The sequence below is a fragment of the Musca domestica genome, unplaced genomic scaffold (genome assembly GCF_030504385.1).
Source record: "Musca domestica strain aabys unplaced genomic scaffold, Musca_domestica.polishedcontigs.V.1.1 223, whole genome shotgun sequence".
NCBI lineage: Eukaryota > Metazoa > Arthropoda > Insecta > Diptera > Muscidae > Musca > Musca domestica.
This window is the reverse complement of record NW_026712265.1, coordinates 238,252-250,000: the sequence shown is the minus strand read 5'-3', so window position 1 is coordinate 250,000 and position 11,749 is coordinate 238,252. Positions and strand designations below refer to the sequence as shown.

The 11,749-nt window shown below is 35.6% G+C and overlaps 3 protein-coding genes across 4 annotated transcripts in view; 2 read left to right on the top strand and 1 right to left on the bottom strand.

Moving 5' to 3' along the window:
* Positions 1-434, bottom strand: part of LOC101892229 (uncharacterized) — a 20,793-nt gene extending 20,359 nt beyond the window's left edge. For both annotated transcript variants that reach the window (XM_005187161.4, XM_020038085.2), the window contains exon 1: positions 109-434. The gene's annotated coding sequence lies outside the window, so the exon portion shown is untranslated. The remainder of the gene's footprint in view (positions 1-108) is intronic.
* Positions 435-3,209: 2,775 nt separating this feature from the next.
* LOC101893768 (probable endochitinase) lies at positions 3,210-3,994 on the top strand. Its single transcript, XM_059123120.1, has one exon. The coding sequence runs from the start codon at positions 3,256-3,258 to the stop codon at positions 3,943-3,945; it is 690 nt and encodes a 229-aa protein (XP_058979103.1). The 5' UTR covers positions 3,210-3,255; the 3' UTR covers positions 3,946-3,994.
* A 4,856-nt stretch (positions 3,995-8,850) lies between these two features.
* Positions 8,851-9,816, top strand: LOC101893435 (uncharacterized). Its single transcript, XM_005187168.3, has one exon. The coding sequence runs from the start codon at positions 9,166-9,168 to the stop codon at positions 9,757-9,759; it is 594 nt and encodes a 197-aa protein (XP_005187225.1). The 5' UTR covers positions 8,851-9,165; the 3' UTR covers positions 9,760-9,816.
* The last annotated feature ends 1,933 nt before the right edge of the window (positions 9,817-11,749 follow it).

Sequence of the window (11,749 nt, the reverse complement as noted above, 5' to 3'; positions counted from 1 at the left end):
ACATAATGGTTTATTACAATTTTAATTTTATTTTAAATAATTTTTAATTTTATTGTTCGTTTTTTTCCAATAATTTTTCACACGATATTGTATTTGTTTTTAATTCACCTTTTATTAATTTTTATTACTTTTTTTAATTTGCTCTTATTTTCATTAATCCTTTTTATTTGCACCATAAATCTGTTTTGCCGTTTAATTTTCTTTTTTCTTTCCTGTCATTCATTTAAGGCAGCCAACCCCATTTAGATCTACCGTTACGTTTGCTGCTTTTGAAAATATTTCGTTTTTTCGCTACGTGTCCACCTTTGTATCGTGTTTGCTCACTTCTAATTTGCCAAAAATCATCTTCTGGCGTATTTTGTCTAAAGGAGATGCCATGCTTGGAGATTTTGCTTAAATGTCCAATAGACTTGTTGTTGTTGTTGTTCTTGTTTTTTGGTGAAAAATCCGATCATCTAATGTCTTATTGAGTTCTATGATGAGCACAAAATTGTCTAGTTGTTGGGACTTTCTTTTTTTACCACGAAAAAGACGAAAGAGACATTTTGGTCACACTTTCATTTCCTTTGCCGCCACTAAAAGAGACACACTTATGCATGGGTCTGTGTGCGAGTGTGTGTGCGTGCTCGTCCATGTGTCTCATTATTGTTATTATTATTTTGCATTTTGTATTATCTCTTGTTAATCTGTTCTAATGAGGTGTGTGTGCCACAATAACATTGCAAAACACGGAGAAGAGAAAGTCAATGGAGAGTGAGAAAGACAGAGAGAGAGAGTGCAAATCATTAACAGTATTCCAACAAGTGACACTGTTTTTTTTTTTTTGTCGCCAATTTGCTACCTCATCTCTCCTTGTTGTTGACAGGATTGTTTTGGCGCGATCTCTCTCTCTCTTTCTCTGCTTATATTAAGAACACAGAATATTAATCTCACAGAATTGGGGGGAAAATATGTGTCAAATAAAAGAAGTAAATCAATGTATGGTAGAGAAAATAATCAGGAGAAATAACTGCTTGAGGATTCCATTCGAGTTTTGTGGATAAAGTGGACAAGGGAAATGTAAAGCCTTTATTCCAATAAACAACCGATGTAAAATAGAATCTTGGGGTTTGTTTACACATAAAAACATCATTGGATTTGGCAATTTCATTGCATAAACCATGGTAGAAGAATATAGGTAAACGCATCGACACAGCTGCTGGGACAATGAACTGTCAAACCAATTTTGGAATTGAAAATGTTGAATGAAAAATTATATAAATTTGTAAAAATTGTTGGAAAACATGAATTATAATAACCTCCGAATGACGTCGTATAAGAAAACATATTAAAATCTACTTATATTTTAAAAAACATTTAAATTTGTTTGACATACCAATGCTCCCAAGCGTTGATGCATCTACCTCTATTCTTCTGCCATGGCATAAAGCTTAAATGCAATTTTTATTTGACGTATGCCATGGTACCAGAATATAGGTAGACGCATCGACACAGCTGCAGGGACAATGAACTGTCAAACCAATTTTGAAATTGAAAATGTTGAATGAAAAATTATTTCAATTTGTAAAAATTGTGAAAAAAAAAAACTCGAATTATAATAGCCTCCGAATAACGTCGTATAAGAAAACATTTAAAAATCTACTCATATTTGAAAAAAAAACATTTAATTTTTTTTTTTTTTTTGACATTTCAATGCTCCCCAGCGTTGATGCATCTACCTGTATTCTTCTGCCATGACGTATACACAATGTGATTGACGGTTAATACCTACTGGATCTTAAAAGTGGCGCAAAAGTAATCCTCCAAATGCTATAAAACTGCAACAGAGTCAAAGGCCATAATTTTTATTTTTTTTAATTTGATTAAATAAAAGCAAAAAATGTCGGAAATAGCATCGAATTTTAGAATAAGTTTAGATTTGTTCGAATTGGTCAGCTTTGGCACGAATTAAGGCGAATTATTCACATTTAAATGCTGGAGTGCTCTCACGATAGCAATAGCCACTTGTGGTTTCCATCAAAATATAAAGAAATCACACTATCACGCTTGAATTCCCTCACGAACAACTTTTTGTTCTGGAAAATTCTCACCAAAATGCTTTTGTATAGAATGAGCTGTCACTGGAATAATTTTAACAGCTGTCAGACGAGTGGCTTAGAAATGACAGCAGTCTGAAGTTGGTTGCAGTTGTTTCATCTCAGCCATGGTAGAAGAATATAGGTAGACGCGTCGACACAGCTGCTGGGACAATGAACTGTCAAACTAATTTTAGAATTGAAAAATGTTGAATGAAAAATTATTTAAATTTGTAAAAATTGTTGAAAAACGCGAATTATAATAACCTCCGAATGACGTAGTATTAGAAAACATATAAAAATCTACTTATATTTAAAAAAACATTTAAATTTTTTTTGACATATCAATGCACCCAAGCGTTGATGCATCTACCTGTATTCTTCTGCCATGATCTCGCCCAAAAAACATCGGAATGTATGTCATGTACATATACATGTAAAAGGTAAACTTGGGAATACATAAAGCGCTTATCTGGCTGACATTAGTCATCGGCTGGCTTCTTCGTAGATGAACAAAGGAGTTTTAGGTTGACTTAGTTCGATATTGGCACTAGGCTCCTTTGTTCATTTTCGAAGAAGCGAGCCGATGACTTAAGGCTGGAAATACATAAAGCGCATATTTGGCTGGCTTAAGTTTTCGGCTGGCTTCTTCGTAAATGAACAAAGGAGTTTTAGGTTGACCTAGTTCGATTTTGGCCCTAGGCTCCTTTGTTCATTTCCGAAGAAGCCAGCCGGTGAATTAAGCCAGTCAGATAAGCGCTGTATGTATTCCCAGCTTAAGCCAGCCAGATAAGCGCTTTATGTATTCCACCCTTTACTTTTGCGCCGCCTTGTATTATGTGTAAATAAGCTTTAAAAATTATTCATCCCTCCCATTGTGCAATTATAATTGCTGTTCTTCAAAAACAAATCATGCAAAAAACCGAACTTCGTTTCTGGTTGCAGACATTTTTTTCTAGATAAGAACACACAAAAAGAAAGCAAATTAAAACCAACTTAACATCAGTTGGGAATGTAAACATAGTCAAATTCCAATATCTGCGAAGAAAAAAATGAAATTTGATATCGGTGGGAATTATAAAAAAAACAACTTCGAGACTATAAAAACACCTCAGAATTTGTTTATGATTTTTGTTGTTAAATCTACTTTTTGGCGACACGAACAAGAACTTTCATTGAAATGTTCTGCGGGTTTTTATTAGTTTGTCTATTAACTGTATTAATCATCGCCAATGCTGCCAATGTGCCGCGTTATGTATCCCATAAGAACTGTAATAATGTCAAAAGTGGAAGGATCATAGCCCATCCTAACAATTGCTCGCAATACATTGTGTGTAATGGCTTGCGCTCAACTTTGGGTGAATGTCCTGAGGGTTTGTATTATAATCCTGAAATGTTATCCTGTGACAAAATGAAGACTCACTGCCGTAGCAAAGAAACTATGTTGGAAATGAACGCAACATCGAATGCACTAGAACCTAATAAGGACAAAACTCCAGCGATGTTAACAACGAAACAACCGCCCACAACAACAACTACAATGGCCCCTACCACACCATTTATTCCACTTTATGCCGATGGCCGTCCTCTATGTACTCTGTGGCAGGATGTGGAATTTCCACATCCGCACAAGTGTTCCTTCTATTACAAATGCTTCAAAGGTTTTCTGATAATACGCAAATGTCGCCACGGACACATTTGGGATTGGATAGATCAACGTTGTGTGCCAGAGCCGCTGGGCCAATGTTATGCTCAGAAAAATGCTCTGAAAATGAAAAGTACAGCCAAGCAAGGGGAGGATGGTTATGTGCGTGTGGAAAATGAAATAGCATTGTATTTTTTGAAAATGTATTTTGAAAATCAAAAATAAATTTGAAAGTTTTTTTTATACCGGGTGAGACAAAAAAACTGCAATAAAGTCAAACGCTATAGTTTCTATTTTTTTTTTTTTTAATTTTATTGAATCGGAGCAAAAAAATATCGGAAATAGCATCAAATTTTAGAATAAAGGTGGGAATACATAAGGCGCTTATTTGGCTGGCTTAAGTCATCGGCTGGCTTCTTCGGATATAAACAAAGAGCCTAGGGCCAAAATCGAACTAAGTCAACCTAAAACTCCTTTGTTCATCTACGAAGAAGCCAACCGATGACTTAAGCCAACCAAATATGCGCTTTATGTATTTCTACCCTTAGATCAACAAAGGGGTTTTAGGTTGACCTAGTTCGATTTTGGCCCAGGCTCCTTTGTTCATTTTCGAAGAAGCCAGCCAATGACATAGGGTGGAAATACATAAAGCGCTTATCTGGCTGGCTTAAGTCATCGACTGGCTTCTTCGGAAATGAACAAAGGAGCCTGGGCCAAAATCGAACTAGGTCAACCTAAACCCCCTTTGTTCATCTAAGGGTAGAAATGCATAAAGCGCATATTTGGAGCCTAAGGCCAAAGTCGAACTATATCAACCTAAAACTCCTTTGTTCATCTAAGAAGCCAACCGATGACTTAAGCCAGTCAAATATGCGCTTTATGTATTTCTACCCTACACCGTACATTTATGATATGTCACTAAATATACCAGGCGAAGATTTCAGCTGCTTATGTATCCACACTCTTAGGCTGGAAATACATAAAGAACATATTTGGCTGGCTTAAGTCATCGGCTGGCTTCTTCGTAGATGAACAAAGGAGTTTTAGGTTGACATAGTTCGATTTTGGCCCTAGGCTCCTTTGTTCATTTCCGAAGAAGCCAGTCGATGACTTAAGCCAGCCAGATAAGCGCTTTATGTATTTCCACCTTTAGCTCGTGTAAAAGCTAAATTAAAGATAGAGAGCAACTGAGCACCTTGAATGCTTAGCAGCATTTTCTTGTTCTCTGCCAGAAATGCTGCCATGACAAGATATGGTGTCAAGCTTGATATGCTGCTTTTGTCTTTCTATGCTTAGAATTCCAATAAGCCATGTATAAATTCTTCTTCCAATTATTTCCTTTTTCTAAATTTTGTTTTTAAATATTTTGTTTTTACATTTCGATACACATTTCACTTGTTGCAGCATTAATTTACATAAAAGTTTTTAATTAGCTGAGACATAGATTCATTTTCTCGTCAGACAAAAACTATCCCTCCGTTCGCCTCACTCCAAGAACAAATATCAGACAATTTGTCTAAATCCGATCGTAGACGATGAAAATTACAACAACAATAATAAACAAAAAAAAAACAGAAAATTTATTTGAATTATTTTTATTTCAAACACTCGAAGAAAAATTGCAGTTGAAGGGGTGGAAAAGTCAAGGCTTTTTTGCTGGTTAAAGGTGAGAATACATAAAACGCTTTCTGACTGGCTTAAGTCGGCTAGCTTCTTTGGAAAAGAACAAGGAGTGTTTAAAAGCTTATTCTATATTCTCACCTTTAAGTCATCAATTGGCTTCTTCGAAAAAGTACAAAGAGTCATAGTGTAAACAAGTATAAATTATGGCCCAAAATCGATCTAAGTCAACCTATAACTCCTTTGTTATTTTACAAAGAAGCCAGCCGACGACTTAAGCAATTAAAAAAGCTCTATATTTGTGTACCGTTTGAAAAGAAGAGGCCGGGCCGAACTTTGAGTACCCTCCACCATTTGAAACGAATTTGGCAATTCTCAAAAACAATAAAATCCGGTAAAAATTCTAATAAAATCTTAAAAATACCGAATGTAGATGTTATTTAAGGGTCTATACGACGACATTGAACTGCATAGGTAACTTTTGTTATAAGCCATCACAATATTCAAATGCGAAAATCATCAAAATACCGAATATCGGGAGGTAGCTTTATATGAGTGCTATATGAAGACGTGAACATGCACAGACAATTTTCTGTCTTATCCCTTACGAACTTCAAATACCAAATTTGAAACAATTCGGGCGAATAATGTCGCGAAAATCATCAAAACACCGAATATCGGGAGCTACCGTTATATGGGGGCTATACGAAGACGTGGACCTGAACAGACAATTTTCTATCGTAGGCTGTAGTGTCCATTACGAACTTCAAATACCAAATTTGAAACAATTCCGGTGAATAATGTCGCTAAAATCATCAAAATACCGAATATCGGAAGGTACAATTATATGGGAGCAATACGAAGACGTAGACATGCAAAGACAATTTTCTGTCTTAGGCTGTAGTATCTATTTCGAATTTCAAATACCAAATTTGAAACAATTCCGGTGAATATTGTCGCCAACATCTTCAAAATACCAAATATCGGAAGGTACCGTCTTATAGTGGCTATACCAAAACGTACACCTTCATGGCCCATTTTCAATACCAAAAGTCCTACAGACATAATACACATTGAGTAACATTTTATCAATCTACTTCATTTCGTTTGGAAACTAGAGAGATTACCACAGACGGACGGACATCGCTGATAACAACCCACACAGTTCTTTAAAAAAAATCTGGAAGGAAATGTTGAAAATTAACACCTTTTTTTCTCGAGTGTAACCTCTTCAAACCTCACCCATTTAATTCGCATAATATTTTGTGTGTGTTTTTTTATTTCTTTTAAATAGACATAATCATAAATATTTGTACTTTTCCAAATTAAACGCCCAGCCTGCTACTTCTGATGATGTTGCAACAACAACAACTCTGAGCAACAACTATTGAATGGATCTATGAGCAGTGGAGACAGCCATGGGCCGACATATATTATGTATAAATACATCTGTGTGTGTGTGTGTGGACCTGAATCAGAGTCTAACATGCGGGACAGACCCCCATGTGCAGGCATGACTAATGGTCAGAAATACCTTCAGCAGAAGGAGAAATTCGTCTGTATGAGATTTGAGTGTACGTGTGTGTGTGTTTGTGTTTCTGTTCGAGACAGTTGTGTCCATTATATTCGAATGTAAGTACATGATTTGATGTGTACTTTTCTCTTGGGCGGCCAATGAAAACAAAACAAAATTGTGTCCACATTTTCAATATTTTTTTTATAAAATATTTTGTGTGTTTTTGATTATTTTGCTGAAAAGTATTAAGTTGAGAATACATAAAACGCTTTTTTGACTGGCTTACGTCTTCGGCTGGCTTCAGAGTAACAAAGCAAAACAAAGGAGTTTTAGGTTGACTTAGTTCGATTTTGGCCCTTGGCTTCATTGTTCATTTACGAAGAAAACTCCCTCTTTTGGGTCAAAAAGTGGATTTTTTTAATGAATAAATGTGGAGCCCGTGGAAAAATGTGAAACAATATTGAAAAAAGTCGGATTTTCAAGCAAGAATAACCTAAATTGCCAAATTACAGCCAATGCTGCTGAAAATTGGGAACTAAAACACCGATTGTCTTTCAAAAAACCAACGATTATACCATCGCCGGTCTTTCAGAAAGGACTTTAAAAATAATCCAAAAAATCCATGATTATTCTCCTGATCTCCAATCTTTAAAAAATGTTTCAAAACTTATTAAATATTCTCAAATAACATTATTTTAAATCTGACTCTCTTTCAAAAATATTCTTAAAAAGCCCGCGATAATGAAAAAAGCAGCAAAGTCCGAACTTTTTATACCCGCCACCATTCGGAAGAAACTTGAAATTTTTCAAAAAAAAAAATGCATCGAAAAATACGGCTCAAATGAAAACCTTTATATGGGAGCTATACGAAGACGTGGTGCTGGATAAGTAAGTTTTTGTCATAGGCTGTAGTAACGATTTCGAACATAAAATACGAAATTTGAAACAAATCCGGCGAATAATGTCGCAAATGTAATCAAAATAGAGAGAGGTGCCATTGTATGGGGGCTATATAAGGACGTGGACATGCATAGACATTTTTCCGTCATATGTTGTAGTACCCATTTCGAACTCCAAATACCAAATTTGACGCAATTCCGTTGAATAACGTCGCGGAAATCCTGGAAAAACCGAATATCTCGGCGTTGCGTTATATGAGTACTTTCTCTTCCAAGAGGTAAAGTACTTAGAAGGAACTCCTTGTGTGGATTTTCAGACCATTCCATTGAAAAAGGTCCCCATTGTATGGGGGCTACACGATGTCGTGGACCTATATAGACTACTCTCTTTCAGGGGGTAAAGTACTCACAAAGATCTCTTTATGCAGAATTTCAGACAATTCCATTGAAAATGTGACTAAAATCATCAAAATACCGAAGGTCGGGGGTACCGTTATGTGGAGGTTATACGATATGGTATACCAATATAGTCCATCTTCGAAGGTAACCTGCCTGCAGACAAAAGACGGATCGATGCAAAATTGTAGATTCATATCTCTATTCGTTTTGACTCTAGTGTGATTACAATAGCCGGAAAGACGGAGGGGACTAAATCGTTTTAGTATTTTACGCTGATACAGAATATTTTGATGAATTACAAACGGAATGGCGAACTTAATATACCCTACATACTATGCATGGTGCAGGGTATACAAATAAATGAAAATAATTCTCGAATATAGCTTTAGAAGTTTAAAGTATGGATCTTAAACAAATCCACGAAAATCTCTTAAAAAATGTCCAAAAAATAATCATGGTTTTAATTCGGAGAGTTATTCGATTACAACTCAGGTATTTCTTTGAAAACCCATTCTTAAATAATCCACAATTAATACAAATTTTTAAAATTACAAAAAAAAATATTTTTAGAAAAACATCCATGATAGTTTAAAAAAAATATTTCTAAAAGCTCCCACTTTCCAAATGTTCTTCAATGGTAAGCTTTCATTTTTTGTTATTCTTTAAGTGCCGCCTATGTTATCTATGTATGTTTGTATCTTTCTCTTCAAGTCGTTGGCCCTGAAAACTATTACCTTACTAACCCACATTTCTTCCGCACACATTCCACACCCGATAGCATGTAGTTCGATGTTTTTTGATAAAAATCATGTTCATGCAGTAAATTGATGTTGGGGTAAATGACATTTTGGAGGTTACAAAACATACTCCCAACATTTGTGCGAATAAAAATTTTGCAATATAAATATCAGCCAACGACTAAGAAAAATCATGGAGTAGTCTCAGAACAGTCTAATAGTTCAAAAGCTTGGAAATTTTTAAACAAAACTTGTTTTGAAAAAAAAAACGAAAATGCAATTTTTAAATCTATTGATCCTTGTATTGGCCGCCCTGGTTTCCTCTGGCCTGGCTGACATCATGGAAAAGTGTTCTCGGGTTCCCAAAGATACCTACATTGCAGTGGAAAATGATTGCCGTTCCTATATCTATTGTGCTGCCGATGCTGAAGAATCCTTCCAAGAGGCATGTCCCATCGATACATATTTCGATGAAAACATTTCTGAATGTGTTGTAGATGAATATGGCATATGTTTGAATAAGAAGCAAAATGTTACCAATTCCCAAATCATTACTGAGGAGGAGGAAGAAGAAGAAGACGCTGAGGGAGAAACAAATGTCATCGTAACGGAAAAGAATGAAGTTAAGAATAAAACAACGCCTAAACCCAGTGTAGATGTAGCTGCCCACAGACCCATTTGTAATCCTTTGGAAAATAGCTTTCATCCTCATCCCGTTCGTTGTGAATACTATTATCGTTGTGTGCATGGATTTTTAACTATTTTCCGTTGCAACTTCTCCCATGCCTGGGATCATCCCAAGCAAATGTGTCTGCCCCACAAGGAGGCCCAGTGTTATGGTCATTCGAAAATAAGGCGATCTTTGTAAACCGATTAGAATATAGATAATAGTTTTAGAATGTATTATATATTAAATAAGAAATAAAACTCGATTTTTTTATAAAAGAAAAAATTAAAATTTTTATTATTTTTGTGTGTTTAAAAAAATAAGCTGTTACAATTATTCCAGTGACAGCTGAAAACAGCATTTTGGTGATGATTTTCCAGGAAAAAAGTTATTCGTGATGGAATTCAAGCGTGATAGTGTGATTTCCTTATATTTGGCTGGAAAACCACCAGTGGCTATTGTTAGAGCACTCCAGCATTTAAATGTGAATAAATCTTTTGTGTCTTGTACCATCGCCCGTTACCATGATAGCGTTACTGGTAGCGTAGCCCGACGTCAGCAACATCAGCAGAAATGGTTCGAAAAATAAAGAAGCGACTTGATCGAAACTCTCGTCGCAGTGGCAAATATTGAAAAATCATCTCAGGGTAAAGCCACTGAAATTCCAAAAAGTGCAAGAACTTACACCGCAGCAGAAAGAAATAGACCAAAAAGAGCTTGGCCGAAAGTGATGAACTGCCGAATTTGGGTTTCTCCGATGAGACAAGATTCGTTGTCCAGCAGTTTGTAAACAAACAAAATGATCGTGTTTACTTGCCAAAGAGGTCAGCTGAAAATGTGCAACTTCGGTTGGCCACCAGAAAAAAAAAGAACTCAAGCGCCAGCCATGGTGATGGCCATAACAACCGATGGTCGCTCTCCGCTCGTAATTATCGACCGTGGCATCAGAATAAATGCTATATTTATTTATAATATTATCGCGAAAATATTCTGGAGGGTGTATTAAAGCCTTGGGCACGAAAACATTTTGACCGCAGACCTTGGACATTCCAACATTACGATAGACAAATGAAGATATAGACAACGAAATGCTCTCACTGTTTTTCTTCGAAAAAAAATCGGATCTGCAGATGTCGTCTATATCCTTTCAGGAGTTTGGGTGAGAATATTGAAGTCACTCAATTCTAAAACGTTAAAGATAATAAAAACTGTAGGATATTTGTCAGTTAAAAATTGTTCCATAATAAAAAAAATGTGAAAAATACGAGAGCCACCTGGATAAGAAGACAAAACTAACTTTTCGTTTTCTATATCTTCATTTGTCTATGCAGGACTCAGCACCATCGCACTCAGCACGCCCCACCGATGAATGGTTAAAAAATTAGGTTCCCCGCTTCATTTGCAGCGCACAATGGCCACCAAAATCTCCGAATACCAATCCGTTGGACTATTGTGTCAGGAGTTTTTTGAAAAGCAAGATTGGCAATAAAAAATACCAAAGTGTCGATCACCTCGAGCAAGCGTTACGCCGGGAATAGGCCAAAATACCTCAAAACAACATTCGGGCAGCGTGTGACGGTTTCATTGGTCGTTTGAATCTAAAGTTATTCTAAAATTTGATGCTATTTCCGATTCGCTTTCATTCAATAAAATTTAAAAAGAAAAGTAAAAATTATGGCGTTTGACTTTGTTGCAGTTTTTTATCTCACCCGCACGTTGTAATATTTATATTAGTCTTAGGTCAGATACGAATTAGTCAATATTGGCCAACTGCTTCGGAACATCCCTCCATAAAGGATCAACACTTTGAATAATCATAACCATGGCTGGGGGTATATATCTGTCGGAAAAAGCGATAGTGATACTATTTTACTTGTTAAAGGTCCTTTATATACATACATAAATGATTTCTACCATTATTATATACATGATTCTTTTAGAATTCATCATCATTTCCACACATATTCAATATTTTGCAAGAATTTTTCAAATACCTTACAACGGACTTGTCATGTAGGTTGCCTTGTTTCTAATATTTCCCATAAGGCACTCTACTTTGGGTCAAAAGTTCTGGAATACAAGTGGGTACAATTTCAATTTTTTTATTAAAAAATCTAGAAAAGTCCTATTTTTGAAGATCCTTTTGTTTAATATTTTTAATTTTAATATGTGAAACGAGTTTTTATATAAT